The 19,583-nt window shown below is 42.9% G+C and overlaps 1 protein-coding gene across 1 annotated transcript in view; it reads right to left on the reverse strand.

The window, feature by feature from the left end:
* Positions 1-19,583, reverse strand: part of HTRA3 (HtrA serine peptidase 3) — a 39,797-nt gene that overhangs the window by 2,622 nt on the left and 17,592 nt on the right. Inside the window, exons 4-8 of the mRNA XM_054031055.1 lie at positions 18,486-18,680; positions 15,623-15,655; positions 14,859-14,973; positions 5,840-5,888; positions 545-640 (exon numbers count right to left, since the gene is read on the reverse strand). Of these exons, the coding sequence (XP_053887030.1) occupies positions 545-640; positions 5,840-5,888; positions 14,859-14,973; positions 15,623-15,655; positions 18,486-18,680 (488 nt within the window). The remainder of the gene's footprint in view (positions 1-544; positions 641-5,839; positions 5,889-14,858; positions 14,974-15,622; positions 15,656-18,485; positions 18,681-19,583) is intronic.

The following is a 19,583-nucleotide window of genomic DNA, read 5'->3' on the forward strand; positions in this document are numbered from 1 at the left end:
GAAAGCCTGAAAAAACAATTGTTCATTCCTCCGAGATGAAGTGTTGGGGCTTAACAATATTAGTATGAAATGAAGTTTGAAAACTGAGCCTAGTCTGTAGAAAATTCAAGCCAACAGCTACTATGTCATAGTAATAGGGAACATATGAAGACATTTATTCAACAAAGATTGGCAAGCAGCATCCTCATTTATATTAAAGGTTCTGTTTATTCACACTTAATTTTGCCTTTGAAATACAAATATGGTTACATAGTTCTTCAAGCGTGTTTATTTATTTAAAAATTCAAACCAGCTAATACTTTAAGATGTTGCCCTTAGCAATGATATTATAAATATTTGACTATTTTAAATGTTAATAGAAATTCATCAAAATATTTTAACAGGTATTTTACTAAACGGCCCAAATTCCCTTTGAAAAGCAAAAATAATACAAAGCAAGAACATGCAAGACCTTGAATATAAACGACAACACTGCCTGCTAGTTTCTGTTGGATAAGTATCTTCAACATGAAGAAAAATTATGTTTGCTTTGGATTCCACCTACCTCTGAGAAGGTGAATTTGGGACAACTTCGTGTACATAAATTCCACTGCTGACATCAGGAAAGTCAGGATTATTGAGTTTTAGTTCTTCCACAAGACTAAGAGAAGATTAAAATATTGAAATCAGTAATTGTTTCAAAGAGAAATAATTTTCAAAAGTACTACATTATTCTTGAGTTTTCTCTTGAATAAAATAAGTATAATAAAATACATTACTTAACCTAAGTATGTATCCACAAATTATCATTAAAATTGTCTGAATGAAAAAAGCTCTCTATATCAGCAGATTTTTAAAAGGAATCAGATTTGTTATTATGCATCCTCAACTGCACATGCCATAATTATTGTCTTGTACCTCATGCAGAAATAGCTTGTTCTGTTATTGCTGTGCTTTGTATTGTGGAAGCACCTAAGAGCTCCAGTCATGGACCCCATTGTGCTAGGTGCTGTACTAACACAGAATGAAAAGATGGCCCAGAGAGTTTATAAGCTGAGTAACATTCACACTGGTGATAAGGCAAACATTTGCTGATAGTCTAGTTTGTTTATTTTGACATTTCATTCTCATTGTGTCCGCAATTAAAAATACAACACTTTTGAAAACTACAGTAGTCAAACAGGAGACCTGTATCTGGTCCACAGCAAGACCAGACTCCTGAGTTTTTCAAGAAAAATCTTGTTTGGGAAATTTTGCTCTGCTTTCGAGTGTTCTGCATTTGGCTTGTTAAAAGAGTAAGGAGCCAGCTGCAAAATACAGATTGTAAAACACTTTGCCCCCCCAATGTTTGAGGATGACTGAATCCCAGGCTTAGGGTACAGAGTTGCTTCAAGCCTATCTCTGGCTGTAAAGACTTTCAACTCAGTTGCCATGGATAGCTGTGCTTCAGTATCATAACCGGAGAGTTTGTGAGCTATGCAGTCAGATGGAAAGGAAACCAGCCCTGCTTCACAATTTCTCCCCGCATGAAGTTAATAGAGTTAAAACAAACACACACACACACACACACACACACACACACACACAGACACTGTAATTTTTTTTTCGGCAGCGGTGGTTGAGGTAGAGGCTAGGGGGATTGTTGGGGGGGCAGGCAGGGGCGGGGGGGCGGGGTCTACTTGAGAGGTCTTGCTGGCAACATTCCCCTCCATAATGAGCAGGGAGGGAGGGGAAAAACACTAGAAAAGAGGGGGGAGGGGCAGCAGGTCAACCACTCCTCCCCGCTAGGCTGAAGGCAGGGGAGGAGGGCACCGAAATGAAGGGGGCCAGATGAGGGGCTAACAGGGACTTGGTGGGGGAGGTCAGTCACCGATGTAAGATGGAAATCCAGCTCCTTTAGCTGCACTAGGGGAGTAGGATTACCATATTTCAACAATCAAAAAAGAGGATGGTGGGAGCCCTGCCCTCCCACTTCCTGCCCCCTGACTACCCCCCTCAGAATCCCCCCCCCGCTCCTTGTCCCCTGACTGCCCTCTCTTGAGACCCCCCTATCCTAACTGCCCCCCTAGGACCCTACCCCCTACCTGTCCCCTGACTGCCCAAAACCTTATCCACATCCCCACCCCCTGACAGACCCCCTCCCCAGAACTCCCAACCCATCTAAACCCCCCTGCTCCCTGACCCCTAACTGCTCCGATCCCTCCCCACCCCTACCCCCTGACAGCTCCCCCCAGAACTTCCAACCCCCCTGTTCCTTGTCCCCTAACTGCCCCCTCCTGAGACCCCCCCCCATCCTACCTGTCCCCTGACTGCCCAAAACCTTATCCACACCCCCGTCCCCTGACAGCCCCCCCCCAGAACTCCTGACCCATCCAATCCTCCCCCTGCTCCCTGTCTCTTGACTGCCCCCTCCAGAACCCCCCTGCCTCTTCTCCGACCCCCTGACCCCCTTACCGTGCCGCTCAGAACAGCGTGTCGGGCTCCATGTGGAGCCCGACATGCTGCCGCGCTCCCCCACACAGTGCACAGCCCGGTTCCCGCCCTCACAGAGTGCCGCGGAGCAGCGCGCTGGGCAGCAGGGGTGGGGGACCGGGGGGGAGAGAGAGGAGGCTGGAGGCCCGATGCGAATGGCTGGCGATCTGCGAATGCAGGGAGGGGGAGGGGGAGAGAGAGAGAGGAGGGGAGTGATCTGAAGCTGCAGGGGAGAGGAGGGGGAAGCGGAGGAGGGGCTCTGGCTGCCGGAGCCCCGTGCGAGTGGCTCGATCCAGCTGGCTGCCCTGTCAGCCGCGCGTGCTCTGCATTGGAGGGGGGAAATCCGGACATTTACATATTCCGCCCGGACGCTATTTTTAAACTCAAAAAGCCGGCCATGTCCGGGAGAATCCGGACGAATGGTAACCCTATAGGGGAGGGAAGGTTACAATAACATCAGGGGGGTGCAGTGATCAATCAAAACGGGGGGGGGGGAACAAGCACATGGGAGGGGGCATGTGCACACAAAGGGAGGCGCCAATCAGGGCAAGGGGGGGCACAAAGGAAGGGAAGCAACCAGGCCGGGAGTGGGGCAGAGGAACCAAGGGGCTAACATTAGGGCTGGAGTGGGACAAACAAACCAAGCTGCAGGGGGAAAAGGGTGGGGCAGGCAAACAAACTGAAGTTGGGGGGGGGGGGCGCAAAAGGCTGCAAGGGGCAAATGGGGTAGGCAGGAAAGGGCAAAGCTGGGGGGCCTGTTGCAGAGGGGAGAGGGTCAGTCCGGGGGGGGGGTGTACGTGCGCCCATGAGCGCTTGCACAAAGTCAATGTTTAGGCTGGCTGCTGCTGTAGACCCAAAAGGTGGCAATAGAGCTGTTATTTACCAAAAATGGCCAGGGAAACTTCTTGCCGTATTTCTTTAGATATTGCAAATGCAGCAAAGCCTCACACTGACTGCATATGTCATGATATTTAAAGTTAAATCCTCAGTTGGTGTCTGTCAGCGTCTACTGACGTTAATGAAGACACACTGATTTATTCCTGCTGAGGATTTGACCCTTATCTTTGAGACAGCAAAAATATAACTCAATAAAATAAATACTGTTTAGTCAAAAACATCAGCTGCGTATGCTGCAAACAGGTGTTTAGTCACACAGCCTTCCGCCACACTGGAGACAGAGCTACTGGTATAAAAGAGGAATTGTCTAAGTGTAAACAGAAGAGTACAAAGGGTTATAAAGAGATCTCACAAAACTAGGTGACTGGGCAGCAAAATGGCAGATGAAATTCAATACTGGTAAATGCAAAGTAATGCACACTGGAAAATATAATCCCAATATAATACAAATGATGGGGTCTAAATTAGGTGTTACCACTCAAGCAAGACCTTGCAGTCATAGACACATAGCCTTTAAGGTCAGAAGGGACCACTGTGATCATTGCAAGGGCAGTTTAGGTTGGACATTAGGAAAAACTTCCTAACTGTCAGGGTGGTTAAGCACTGGAACAAAGTGCCTAAGGAGGCTGCGGAATCTCCATCATTGGGGATTTTTAAGAGCAGGTTGGACAAACACCTGTCAAAGATGGTCTAGATAATACTTAGTCCTGCCTTGAGAGCAGGGGACTGGACTAGATGACCTCTCGAGGTCCCTTCCAGTTCTATAACTATATGATCATCTAGTCTGACTTCCTGAACACTGCAGGCCACAGAACCTCACCACTCACGCCCATAATAGAGCCCTAACCTCTGGCTGAGTTACTGAAGTCCTCAAATCATGGTTTAAAGACTTCAAGTTACAGAGAATTCACCATTTACACTAGTTTAAACCTGCAAATGATCCATGCCCCATGCTATAGAGGAAGGTGAAAAACCCCCAGGGTCTCTGCCAATCTGTCCTGGGGAAAATTCCTTCCCGACCCCAAATATGGCGATGGTCATCATGGATAGTTCCTTGAAAACATCTGCTAAATGTACAGCGGCAGTCAAAAAAGCTAAATGTTAGGCACCATTAGGAAAGAGATAGATAATAAGACAGAAAATATAATGCCACTATATAAATCCATGGTACACTCACACATTGAATATTACATGCAGTTCTGGTCATCCCATCTCAAAAAAGGTATATTTGAATTGGCAAAGTATGGAGAAGTCAACAAAATAATTAGGGCATGGACCAACTTCCATAGGAGGAGATATTAAAAAGAGTGGGACTGTTCATTTTAGAAAAGAGACAATTAAGGCAGGATATTATACAAGTCTATAAAATCATGAATGGTGTGGAGAAAGTGAATAAGGAAGTGTTATTTACCCCTTCACATAACACAAGAACCAGGGGTCACCTGATGAAATGAATAGGTGGCAGGTTTAAAACAAACATAAGGAAGTACTTCTTCACACAACACAATCAACCTGTGGAACTCATTGCCGGGGGATGTTGCGAAGGCCAAAAGTATAAGTGGGTTCAAAAAAGAATTAGATAAGTTCATGAAGGATAGGTCCAGCAATGACTATTAGCGAAGATCATAAGTGACACAACCCCATTCTCTGGGTGTCCCTAAACCTCTGATTGCCAGAAGCTGGGAGTGGATGACAGGGGATGGATCACTCAATAAAAATTGCCCTGTTCTGTTCATTCCCTCTGAAGCATCTGGCATTGGTAACTATCGGAAGACAGGATATTAGGCTAGGCAGACCATTGACCTGACCCAGTATAGCCGTTCTTATGTTCATTTGCTCTCCACTGATATTTCAGACACTAGACAATTACAGATTCTATGTTAAATACGATGAAGAGATAATTGGAAGAAATTGATCTTATTCTGCCAGTTCTTTTGCATACATTCAGCTGGCAAGGGAATGTTTTGTTGGTTTTGTTAACAAAGTGGGACAAGTGAACGGAGTTGACTTTTTTAGTCCTACACTGTATCTGGACTAAAGGAAAAGTATTGCCCTGGTATCAAAATAATACTTAGTGTGACTTTCATTTTGGTTGTGGAAAAGGAATTGGATTCTGACAGAACATCAGCTGTCTGGGAAAAGCAGAGTGAGAAAGTTTGCAGAGCACGCATTCATGTATATTTTTCAGAGTAGCAGCCGTGTTAGTCTGTATCCGCAAAAAGAACAGGAGTACTTGTGGCACCTTAGAGACTAACAAATTTATTAGAGCATAAGCTTTCGTGGACTACAGCCCACTTCTTCGGATGCATACAGAGTGGAATATCTCCTCAATATTTAGAAATTTCACTGCTGAAAACTAAAAATGTTCACAAACCTACTGGAAGTTTACATACAGATCAGAACTTTGTTGCTCTGAACCACTGCTGAACCTTTATAATACATTTTATGTATACCAATGCAGTTTATATGAAAATATTTAAAAGATACTTACATGGGTGTTATTGTCAGCATCCTTATGCCAATGAAGCGTTTTTTCCCATCTGGAAAAAAAACACAGCAGCTATATATAAAGATTTTAGGCAATCACAAGAACACCTTTTCCATTGAAATGGTAAGAGCCAATACAAGCAAGAAGTATCAGCCTTTACCAAGATTAATAGCACAGAGAATACAAAGCATGCATAGTGATTAGAATGACTTCTAAGGTCTTGTGCCTTCTCTCATGAATTAGGATTTCTCCTCTCTAGTCCCATTACTGAGATAATGGGCGCTATAAAAGAACTCACAAAAGATCGGTTTCAGTACTATAAAAGTTTTCCTTAAGGAAAGTTCAGGAAACATCCAAGATTTCTAAAAGATTTAGTAGCACAAAAATTTTTAGAACTTATTACACCTACGAGAATGCAAATTTTTGTAACTACATATGTTTGATCCAAAGATGGTTAAATCAATTTTGTCAAAATGAGATTTTGAAAAAAAAATTTCAGGGGGAGGGAAATGGAAATTTCACCAAAAAACCTAAATAAATACAGTGTTAAATAAATAAAACACTTCTTTCCTTGCCTGATACCGCAGGTGTTGAGCTCACATGCGGTGCTCAAGCTAAGACCTCCTGGTTTATCAGAAGTATGCTAAAGGCAAAGAATTCTCAGTAATAGGTCCTCAACCCTGGAAATTGCTTCCCTTGTTGGTTTGTCAAAGCCCACATTTGCTAACCATCAGGTCATACTGTGAAATCCCCATACAGAACTGCTCGCAGGATCAGGGCCTATTCTCTTGTTTTAAAAGTTTCCAAGCAGGGAGCAGAAACAATACCTTAGGCAACTAGTCGCACAGCACACATAGTGAACAGATCCCATAGCACTCCAAAGTGCTTTACAATACTATATAGACAGCCACTAAACAGCAATTAGTTTAGATTTACCACACACCCATGAGGCGGATAAGTATGATCAGCCCCATTTTACTGAGAGGTTACATGACTCAAGCTCTAACAGAGCCAGTCTCCTGCCTCCCAGGACTGTGCCTAAACAATGAGACAAAAGTGCCATGGGGTCTTCCATGTTTATAGAGACAGAACATTCTAAGGACACCTCTGAAAGCCCCACACAAGTAAACTACATGACACTTAGGGCCAGTCTACATTAGAAAATGTCACTCAGAGTGTGAAAAATCCACGCCCCTGAGTGATGCAGTTAGCCGACCTAAGACCCTATGTAGGGAGCACTAGGCTGATGGAATAATTCTTTCTTCAGACACCGTAACTATTGCCTCTCAGACAGGGGCAGCTCTAGCTTTTTTGCCGCCCCAAGCACGGCAGGCAGGCTGCCTTCAACGGCATGCGTGCAGGAGGTCCCCAGTCCCGCAGATTCAGCAGCATGCCTGTGGGAGGTCCCCGGTCCCGCGGCTTCGGCGTACCCACTGCCAAATTGCTGCCGAATCCGTGGGACCAGCGGACCTCCTGCAGGCATGCCGCCGAAGGCTGCCTGACTGCCGCCCTCGCAGGGACCAGCAGGGCGTCCCCCGCGGCTTACCGCCCCAGGCACGCACTTGGAGCACTGGTGCCTGGAGCCGCTGCTGCTCTCAGAGAGGTGGATTACCTCTTCCGTCAGCAAAACTAGTATCTATATTGAAGCACTACAGTGGCGCCACTGCAGCACTGCAAGTGTAGACAAGTCCTCAATGTATCAACTTTCCAAAGAATGAAAAAATAGTGAAGTGATCCTTACGCATTTGAACTTGTGGTGCAAGTGAGTTTAAATGGGGCAAATTCAGCCCTGTTATAGGCAGGGACAACTCCATTGGTTCTGTAGCTACAACCGTTCTGAGTGACGGTGATGCCAAAAAGCTTCTTTATGTACTAATTTGATTTGATGACGTCCTGCAGTGAGTGCTTCAGCAGTTGATTATATCCTGTATAAAAGAGAATTTCCTCTCATTTGTTCCAGAATAACTGTCTTGCAACTTCTTTGAGCATCCCGCTGCTTTCACATTATGAGAGAGGATGAAGAGGAGAGACTAAACAGTTGCCTCTAATACTTGTGCTTTCCAGGATAAATAATCCCAGGCCAGGGACCTACTCCTGCATTCCTTGCACACCCTATATTCCCATTAAAGTCAACAGAACACATCCCAGAAATGTGGGATTTACTGGGCCCTTGGCAATCTCACAGCATACCTCCAGCCATCTTTGTTGCCTTCCCTGGAATGCTTAGTCTCTCCTGAAATTTTTAAGATGAATTGAGCAAAACTGGCTACAGTAAACTCCAGATAGATTTCTATTGTTCAAAACAGGGCTGAAAACCACCATGGCCCTGGGCCAGATCCATTTATGTGATCTGTATAACATATATATAGCTCCTTCAGAACTGAAACTTCCATTTAAAAAAAAAAAACCACCACACAGTTCCTAGTTCTCATGTTTGCAAAGGGAACCTCTCAAACTTGAGTGGCACCTGAGTGTGAAATGATGTAGCGTGTCTTCTTCCTGAGTCTGCAATCAGTCTGAAAAGATGTTTCTGAGAGTGTGTACAAGTCGGATGGCCCTTTAAATGTCACCAATAACTATTTCATTGCTGGTCATGTTAAGACTTGGGATAGCGAAAGGGAAAGCAGTACAACGGTGCACAAAATGGAGAGGGGGGTTGAATTGGGAATTGCTGCAAAGAAGAAAATGCAGATGAATGAAAGGATGAGAGGCACAGACATGGAAGCGGTACAGGAACAGATACAAGAATGGGGATAGATGAGAAACCAAGGGAAGACAGAGTGCTGATCCTAAAGGGCACTATTGTCCTGGTGGGTAATGCTAAATGTGATAATGAGGCACTGAACAAATAAGAAATAATGATAATGGCTTAGTTACTACATAAAGGCCTTATTCCACCCTAGATATTTGTACAAATTGCCCAGACAGACCAATGAGAGATCTGCTGTGGTCTGAAGGTTCATGGACCATAAGTAAAAATTGAATTTGTCTCTCTCTCCAGAATGAGTTTGACAAACCTCATTTAAAATAAGGGTTTTATAATTATAGTAAAATGCACATGAGGCTCTAATTTGTGAGATTACTTTATCTGTTGCTGTAACCTGGGCAGAAGCCTTCTGCAAGAACTCCTGCATCTTTTTTTCTTGGAGCATTCTCATCAGAACACATGAGAACCTAAGACTCTCTTTGCAAAAAGGACATCACATTACATTTCTCCAAGCTGAATGTCATATGCAAAAGTTAAGTTTTCTACAACAAAGCCAGCGGGAGACAGTATAAATTGGCAGCCTTGCTGGCAATCTTAGCAGAGAAGCCAAGGAATGAATGGGCATTGAGACTCAATTACAGTTCATTGTCACCACAAAGGGATGGCCCTTTTGAGGGCAGAGTTGAGTTACATTGGTAGAGCAGTGTGGGGAAGCTGGAGCTACGGTCTCCAGAGCTGTCAAGCTGGCAGTTTTCATAAGCACTTTAAATTGCTGTAGGGATCAGGAGGCGGAAGAAAAAATAATTAAGACAGCAAGCACAGACTGGAAAGAGATCCTGAAAATAATGAGCCTCTCACCAGAGTGAAATCACAGTAACTAAGGCTTTATTATTATTATTTTAAAATGTTCATATGCTGGAATAATCAAGCTATATACATATGTGGAACAACTTCAGTCTGAAGCCAGTATGACCCATGGAGAAGGAGATCTTTTAAAGTTCTCTGAAACAGAATGTGCCGGACTCACCAGTGCAGTCTAGATAATTTGTGCCACTCCAGTGATGCAAAACAGCTGCAAACCTGGCTTAACAGGTCAGTTAAACTGGAGTAGTGCAAAGCAGCCAGAGCTTGCTAGTGAATCTGGCCCCAACGGCTGGAAGTAGCTAACTACTTAAAGAGCTTTCTGTTCTATGAGATATTTTCATACATAAGAAAGACACTAGATACTATCAGCCTCTTCTTCTCAAAGTTAAACTTTTTGATTGATTATTATGATAATATACAAAATGAGACAGGTCAGTAAGGGACTAACGGCACAAATATTCATAACCACAGACAAAGCTACAGCAAAAGTACAGTATTATTGTTAGAGCAAATTATGGGCTTGAACCTGCAAACACTCGTGTACATGAATAACTTTATCATGTGAGTATTGCCACTGTCCACTGTCAGTAAGAGTGCAATCCTGGTGCCACTGAAGTTAATAGGAGTTCTGTTGTTGACTTCAATGGGATGAGGATTTCACCAAGACCTTTTCTTTAAAAAAATTTGTGGAGATATCCTATCTTCTAAAGCTGAAAGAGACCTTGAAAGGTCATTGAGTCCAGCCCTCTGCCTTCACTAGCAGGACCAAGTACTGATTTTGCCCCGATCTCTAAGTGGCCCCCTCAAGGACTGAGCTCACAATTCTACGTTTAGCAGGCCAATGCTCAAACCACTGAGCTATCCCTCCCCCTTTCTAAGGAAGAAACTAATCTTGCACTCTACTTGGTATGCAGGGAAACTTCTTACTATTCAGTTCACACCCATTGCATTTAGACTGCATCAGCAGGCCTGAAATTATTTAAGAAAAATATTCCACTACCAAATAGATACGATGAAAAAGCTCCAGCCTCCCCTTGCGTATTTTTTCAAGCTGTATGTGCATGATCTGAATACAACTCTAAGATGAAGAACAGCCTAAATGACAGTTATCAATATCTTTACCTGTATGCAGCTATTTATCTCTATTATTATCTTTAACAATTATTACTATTTGCTAAACCCAACAGCTTGCTTAGCCCTGGATGGAGCCCATCCTGTTAGATGATTTGGGTTAGCTGTCCTCAAAGACAAGAATATTTTGCTGATATTTAGGCTAATAATTAGTTTACTGTCTTTCATCCCATACTCCCTGCTAATACTCTTCTAGGAAGTCCTGAGTTCTGATCCCAGCCCTGCCAGTGATTCCGACGTTGGCCTTCAACAGATTGCTAAGGCTGATTTTTTCATATCTGGATCTCTGAAGTTAGGCACCTAAATAAGTGGCCTGATTTTCAGAGGTGTTGAAGTCATAGGGAGCTGCGGATTCTCAGCACCTTTGAAAATCGGACCACTTATTTAAGTGTCTAATTTTAGGTACCCAGTTTGAAAATTCCAGCCTTTGCACAGTCAATTTTCCCATCTATGTAATAGGGATGATTTTACCTACCTCCCTGAGGTACTCAGGGTTAATTAATGCTTTTACAGAGTTTTGAATGGCTAAAGCTGTATATAATAAAAGTATTATTATTAAGGTAATAATAAATAAGGTATTATTATTATGACCATCCCATTTGATAGAGTGGTAAACGACTATACATTTAAATATTGCTCATGATTCCTAATACAGTATATATTTTGGATTCTTCATCTATGAAAGTAGGATTACATAGTAAACACACAGTATGATTTTATGACTATGCACATTATACAACACTGATGAAGTTATCTGCTCAACTGAGATTTTAAAAGCCATAGTCATACTAATTATACAATGTCATGGCTGTCTCCTCTACAGCAGAATCAAGGTGTAAAGAGGCATTTCCTAAGAAGGTTACTGTACTAGTTTATGCGTCCACAATCCAATCTTTTCAATTAGATGATATTCAGAGCAGAATGGAAACACCCTTATCCTTATTCCCTATGATTTAATCATAGCATGATTCTGAGGGTGGATCAAAGTTAAACTACCAATTCCCTTTTTATATTTTCATATGATGAAATGTAACTGGCCCCAAGGAAAAGGATGATGAAAAACTAGAAATTCTACTTACAGTCATAACAAGGAACAACATAAGTATGGAAATTTGAAAACTATTACTAAGTGCCCAAAAATGCAAACTTAATCCTGAACACTATGCAAATAACTGCTGAAATAAACTCATTCCTTCCACATTTCCACCACAGCAAGGGCTAGTAAATGACTTTAAAGAATAGCCAGTGGTTATGGGCAAATGGGCCACGTGCTTCCTTACAAGTATCCAAGTGGTGCCTGACCAGATGAGTGTCTTGATTCAGTATGACATTGCAAGTGAGGGTTAGTAACCAAGTGTGCCATATAGAGAAGAAACGAAGTTGAAAATAACAAGATCTGGTGAAAAGAACAGGAGTACTTGTGGCACCTTAGAGACTAACAAATTTATTAGAGCATAAGCTTTCAATTTGTTAGTCTCTAAGGTGCCACAAGTACTCCTGTTCTTTTTGCGGATACAGACTAACACGGCTGCTACTCTGAAAAAAGATCTGGCACTCAGTATGGTACATACACATCACAATGGTCTGGCTCTTCCCTTTCACTTCTTGTCTGCTCTGTGTAGTAGGGGATTGAATATGTTGGAAGAGGAGGGAGATGACCAGTTGTACAGGTTCAGGATGGGCATTCCAGCATGGAAAGAGACACAGGCATTTCTGTGAGAGAAGCAGATAAAGGGGATAGCGAGACCACAATCATTGGTGAGTGTAGAGGAGTGAGAGATAGGGCACAAAAGAAGACCAAGTCAGAGATGTAGGCTAGGTCTGGCCTTGAATGCAAAGACTGTGAATGTGAGGCTCGGGCAATGGGAAGCTACTGCAATGAGTCAACATGGCTGAGGGGATGGCATAGGAAAACTGATTTTGGCAGCAGCATTTTGGATGGACAGGCGCGAGAAGGTGGGGCAGGTTACTAGGGAAGAGACCCAAGAAGAGAGGCTTGCAGCAGTCATGGTGGGAGAAGATAAGGATGTGAACAAACAATTTGGCAGTCGGTACACAAAGAAAGGGGCAGGTTCTAGAGAAGTGACCCCACTTGGCTACCAGCTGGATGTGCTGAGAAAAGAACAGGGAGGAATGAAAGATAACCCCTAAGTTATGGGTTTGGGGGATAGGGAGGATGGTAAAGTTATGAATTGCACTGGAGGACTGAGATAAGGAGGAAGGTTTGGGCTAAAATATTAGTAGGTCAGTTTTGGCCATGTTGAGTCTGAAATGGCAACAACTCATTCAGCATGAGGTGTCAAACACAGTTAGAGATAGGAGCCTGAGGACCAGCAGATACATTCTTCGTGGGGATGTACATTTGACAGTAATTGGGGTACTTACACTGTAACTCTTTGGGGGCAGGGATAATCTCTTTGTTCTGTGTTTGTACAGCACCTAGCACAATGGGTTTGTGGCCCCTGACTGGGGTACCTAGCTGCTACCCCAATACCAATCATCATCATCATCATCATCACAGCAGTAGCAGAGCCCATGCAAATAGAAGTCATTTATGAATAGGGTGTAGTGGCATTATCCCTCCCAAAGCTACCCACTGTGTCCTGGGTGTTTGGATCTTATCCCCCACCCTGCCTACTCCCTGTCTCCTTAGGGTAATCTGCAGTGACAAAGAAGAGGAGGGAAATCCTCCTGGATTAAGGTCAAATTACAAACTATTCCTAAGTGTACCTCAAGTTAAACTTGTTCATTTACAACTCTCACCCTTTCTGGTGACTTTCTCTCTGAGTCTTATATGTGAGATACTGTCTATTCTTTGGGTCTCTAGGTTTATGAATAATGGAATACCCCTTTTTCTTCCAAGAAGCTGTCTTCAAATCCCAAATCCCATATATAATGACGGCACAACCTCTCTCAGGCTGTAAGCCAACACTCCTTCCCTCAGCTGTGTGCAGCCTTCCTGTGATTTGATGAGGACTCAGCAGCAAAATGAGGACAGGCACGTGCACGGAATTAAGCAGGAGGCCCCAACTTTCATTAAACTTTAGCACTAGGGAGGGGTGCTACCCGCGCATCACCTATACTCTCCTGTACCAGGCATTTAATTGGTTCCAGGAGCATAAAGAGGCTCCACATACCCTGTTAAATGCTGGTGAATGCTAGCCAATCAGCAGCCCTCCCCACCAGCTGGCCAATGGGTGCCAAAGACGCCCAGGAGGAGGAACTACCTAGTGTCCTTAGCGAGTGCCTCCCTCCCTCGCTGCTGGGACTCTTCCCCTTCACCGCCGTCCATATCAAGTTCCCTCCTCCATTGGGGCAGGTGGGTGGCATTTGTCCTTATCAGTTTAAACACCAACAGAAACCAAGACCTGCATCCTGGTGGCCTTTCACTGACAGCCCCATCTGCCAAGTTCATACCTGAGAGTGTCCCAGAGCTGTAGCTGTCCGTTCTGTCACAATGACAGCTGAATGTGTACGAATTACGCAGTTCTTGAACCAGATAATTTACAAGTAAAATCCAGACAGTATTTTCAAATAATATATTTATAAAAACAAAAAGGTCTCTTAAAATAAATGCATTCCAGAGCACCTCCCTATTAATTACATGTGTTTTGTAAGTTATTTATATAGTGAGCTGAGCCTCACTTCTCTCCTGTTAACCCTTTGTGGCTATTAAAGATCTTATGGCACTTTGAATGGGAATACAGCAGGGTTTCTTAGTCAACATTTCTTTTTCTCCTGTTGTGAGGCTTGTTAGTTTTTCTCAGAACTGGACAATGTAAAATAATGTTTCATTCTTTCAGTTATTATAACATTATTATGTGTTTCCATAGGGATATAATTTATCAATTATACTTCAGGATGAAAGGTTCTCTATGAACTAATTTTATTGTCTTTCAACATTACTGCTGGCACGGTGCTATTCTATAATACAGAGTACAGTACAGTAGCCTCACAGAAAGGAAGAATGATGCAATGATTACGTGCTTGCGTGGGACCCAGGAGATGCAGGTTCAGTTATCTGCTCTAACACATGTGGCTTGAATGATCTTTTGCAAGTTGCTCAGTTTCTTTTTGCCCAGTTCACTATATATAAAAAGGGGATAATATCTACCTCACAGGGGGCAGTGAGGACAAATGCATTAGATATTGTGAGGTATTATAGTAATGGAACCACATAAATACAATAGATATGCTGTATATTGCAATCAGCCACTGTATTTCTCTTTTGGTTAACACAGACCAAACTACTAAAATACGAGTTTGCAGTATCATTTAGAACAATATTTTTTTCTAGCCAGTGTTGCTTGAAGAATTTACCTTTATTTTGTTTGTCATGTGACTCTGTGAGGAACTGAGAGATGCGATCGGAAGGAATAGCAAAGGAAATTCCAGCAGTAACCTTTAAAGTGTTTATTCCAATCACTTCACCATCCTGTGGAAAGAAGACAGCCAATGAAATTGTCTCTAAAGGACTACAAGGTTAATCCCACTGCCTAAGGCCTTATTTTTCAAATAAGTAAGTTGACGTCAATTACTCACTCTCTGGAGAAGTAGAGCAATGACTTACTGGGGAAGCTAGTCTTTCCTATTATAATTGTTTTCATGGGTTTTGAGAAAGGTACCCAAAATGTGGTAGTGGCGATAGAATAAATAATGATAAAATTATTCTTCACTTTGAATCAAATTGTTTTTCTTTACTTGTCTTCTAGTGACACATTTTCAGACCTTAATGCTAAGTTCTATGTGCAAAAAATGTGCACTTGCCCATTTTCCAAGCAGAAAATGGGCATTTGTACACATGTCAGATACATGTCTTTCTGCATATACAGTTAGATGTGCAATTACCAGATTTGCATTAGCAGAGGGAGAGTTTGCAGCCACACATAGATGTTTTTCCCAGGCATAACTTATATGCCATTATCTGACAATTTAGCCATTAGTGATTTTTCTTGAAGACCTGTCACTTCAATGATGTAAGATTTGTGTATGTGTATAATATATTGGACATTCCACCTTCACTGAGAACATAAGAGATAAGTAAACCTGTTCTGTAAAGGAAAAAAAAATCAATCTGTTCTTACCAAATTAACCAGAGGTCCTCCTGAGTTTCCATACTGTAAATATAATGGCAGAATATGTTAAATTGTTATTTTTCGTCAGGAAAGGAAAATGGCACTTCAGACCCTGTTACTTATTAGCACCTGAGAGTGAGCGAGGCATTGCACTGAAGGACACAATCCCTATCAAAGAACTGAGAATCAAAGGGCCTGATCCTGCTCAGGAATCCAAGTGGTGACCCTTATGATTATAGTTGCTTCTTTGCAGGATCAGGTTCTAAACTGGGGTTAGTATTAGGGGAAATGTTAAAGAAAGTCTCTAAAACGTAAAACCATATTTTTATTCTCCTAGGTATTGTTGCAAAAAGGTTGGAAAATATTTAATCCATGTTTAGCAAATTACATCTCAGGACGATGTTAATAAACCAATATTTTTTAATAAAACCTAGACCTGTCAATCAGCACATTGGGTTGTGATACTGTCAGCTACTTTCCCCAAGGAGCACAAAGAACCTGGCCAACATTAATTAAGCCTCACTGCATCTCCTTGTGAGGTAGATAAGGAGACACAGGGATTGCTTTACTAATAGTGGATATGCAGCTAGCTCTGGGGGGAAATGTGACAACTGTTTAACTAAGCATTTTTGAGTTTTCCCAGTATCTGAAGACTTTCAAGGAAAAAACCCAAAAAGCAGAGAGCTGCAGGAAGTGGGATGTACAGAGGTCACTTGCCTATCTACTTGTTGGCTGCCCACATTTATTTTTGAGTTGGGCCAACTTTTTGGGTCAGTTTATCAAAGAGCCAAGAGCGGCAAGCTACGAGTCAAAATAAACAAGCAATGGATTAATAATACCAGTACGCGCCATCTAAGAGTTGACCTATTGATTGCACTGGGCAAAGTGCTGTTTATTCTCAGGAAAATAAAACGTAAAATCTACTTTGATTTTTATTAATTTCATGGTATATCTTTGTCAAGTCACCATTTGTAACAGATCTGAATTATTTCTGACTGTGGAAAACTGAGCCATGAAAGCAGCTTTTTCAGATACAACACCCTGAATCCTGCAAAAACTTTCACAATAATAGAGAACCAGAGTCACCTTTCACTTGCTGTCCTGTGCTAGAATAATTTGATGGTAAAAAAGCCAATATAGTTCAGTTTAGTAGAGTATTGCCCATTCCCTCTTTTGTCTCTCCTGCCCTTTCACAAGGCAGCTACGCATTCTTGCTGAAGTATCTGGCTGAGCAGGAGGAAGGCTTCTGAATAGAGCAACTATCAGACTCTTCCTATGCTCAGGAGGAATGAGTGAGTTAACTAAGCTTACTGCTTCTCCAGGCCTGAGACCATCTTCATGCTCCATGTTCTTTGTTGGAAGAACAACTCGAAATGTCGCTTTTTCCGGTCTTTTCCTTCCTTCCCTACTCTCAGGGCTTACATTCAGCCAGAGCAGTCCACAGCGGAGCTCCAGGAAATATTTTCAACCCCCCTGGAGTTTTCATAGAATGCCTGGGGGGAGGCCGTGGGGGAGCTCCAGGAAATACACCTTTGCTCTTGTATTACATATTGAACTCTGCTGTCTGTGTCTGAACTGGATCAGAAGCTTTTGGGGGCAGAGGTGGCCTCGTGCACAGGTTTGGAGCAATGTTCACCTGTTCTAATCCTGGCTCTGCCTCCAACTTGCTGTTTGTCCCGTCAAATAAAATCTTTAAAGTGCCTCAGTGATTTAGAAATTAATGGGACTTAGGCTGCTAAATGTCACCCTCAACCTCTTATACATTTGTTTCCCAGTGTATAAACCAGATTCCTTGATACAACGACCTCAAAAGGGTATTGTGAGAAATAATGAATATTTGCAAAAGGCTTTGCATGTGTAAAAGGCTAAATACTATTAATTTACTCTGCTGAGTACATTGTCTGAATTTAGTGAATACATATTTCTGGGAATATTTTTGCTTTAAAGTTTTGGCAGACTTTAGTTGTCATCACCCCTTAAACTCACTAGAAGTTGCATGCAAGTATCTGAGGGCATAATTTAGTCTTTTTTGGTCATCCCTTGTAGCCCCTCATATGAGTAGCAACTGCGCCTTCATATGTGTCTGTACAGCACGTAACACAATGGGGCCTCAATCCTGATTGGAGTTTCAGGCTGTTACAGTGATTTAGGGCTAGATTCTCATTTGGACTATATGGCAGAACAAGTGAGTAAGAACTTCTCCTTAAGTCCCTGTGTGAGACCCTTGAACCTTAAAACTGGGCACATACAGGTACGTGACGCTACTCACCCATTTATTCTTTCCCTGGGTAGAGAATGAATGGAGCTTTGGCTCCACTCTCACAACTTGCATGCCAGAGTAGCCAAGCCAGTGCAGACAGGAGCTGATCTATACCAGCCATATGTCATTGCTAGGGTGACCAGACAGCAAATGTGAAAAATCGGGACGGGGGTGGGGGATGACAGGAGCCTAAATAAGAAAAAGACCCAAAAATCGGGACTGTCCCTATAAAATTGGGACTGTCCCTATAAAATCGGGACATCTGGTCACCCTAGTCATTGCACATATGCTCCCTTGGATAAGGCAGAAACGGGGGGGGATTGTAACTCCAAGGGGTGCCTCTCATTCACAATGCCTCCCAGGACTATTGCTGGGGTGGGGCATCTTATGCACCTTCTCTTCCTCAGGGCTAAGGTCAGAATCTAACCCACAGACAGAGAATAATCTATCTGTCATGCATGAAGAGGGCATAATTTATTTTATAGGAAGTCCATTTTATTCAGTTGAATTCCTCTAACAGGGCAATTATTCCCTGCAGCACCGGTGGAATTTCAAGGTTCCAGGACTATATATCTGGTGAGTTTCTCAACGCCTCACCTACCCAGTACTTACATTGATAATGGCATCTGTCTGAATGTAATCCATATCCGAGTCCCTCAAGCCTAGCTCCTTTCCATCTCGCTGAGCAGTGCTGACAATACCTGTTGTCACAGTGTTCTGCAAGGCAAAAGGGCTCCCAATAGCCACGACAAACTCCCCAGGACGCAGATCAGCCGAGTGGCCCAGTAATAATACGGGCAGTTTTTTCTTTTAAAATAAAAACAGGAAGAAAACAAAGAATTACTGTCAGTTTGTGGCTGGTCAATCAAAATGAAATGTAAGGACCAAATCCTATCTACAGGCCAGAGGATATGCTGCCACCTATGTCCAGCAGAAGAGCAAATCTGCCATCGTAAGTCAGGATACCACCGCTCAGGCCAGCTCAATACACTGCAGGTCACTGCTTCCTGCTACTGTCTTCAGAAGAAAAGTGCTCAGTGCTCATGGAGCTGCCTTGCAATTATAGGTTTCAGAGTAGAAGCCGTGTTAGTCTGTATCCGCAAAAAGAACAGGAGTACTTGTGGCACCTTAGAGACTAACAAATTTATTGAGGAGATATATGTTCCATTCTATATGCATCCGAAGAAGTGGGCTGTAGTCCACGAAAGCTTATGCTCTAATAAATTTGTTAGTCTCTAAGGTGCCACAAGTACTCCTGTTCTTCTTGCAATTATAGTAGATGACAAAATAAGCCCCAACAGGATTCTGGGACAAACTCACCCATTTTCCATGGGATCATCATTGTCATGGTGTGCAAGCCATCACAAGCCAGATTCTGCCATCCTTTCTTACATTGTGCAGTATCTTACTGCCCACGTAGCACCACCGAAATCAATGGGATTATTTAAGGAGTAAGGTATCACCTAGTGTGAGTAAAGGTGGGATAGCCTGGCAGTATGTAAACTATGAGTAACTGCTAGGGGACTCTTGTGTACAACCACATCACATATTCTGCTCTCAGCAGGCTGACTCTTCTCCTTTGGTCAATGTTCCTCTCTTGTACACCTCAGGCAGGATGGCACCTTTAACTACAAGTATTAAACTGTCCCAATAAAGCAGACGCTTTTTGAGAGAGAGGATGTTCACTTCAACTATCCCGTCCTCTCCCAA

The sequence above is a fragment of the Malaclemys terrapin genome, chromosome 5 (assembly GCF_027887155.1).
Source record: "Malaclemys terrapin pileata isolate rMalTer1 chromosome 5, rMalTer1.hap1, whole genome shotgun sequence".
NCBI classification, from domain to species: Eukaryota; Metazoa; Chordata; order Testudines; family Emydidae; genus Malaclemys; species Malaclemys terrapin.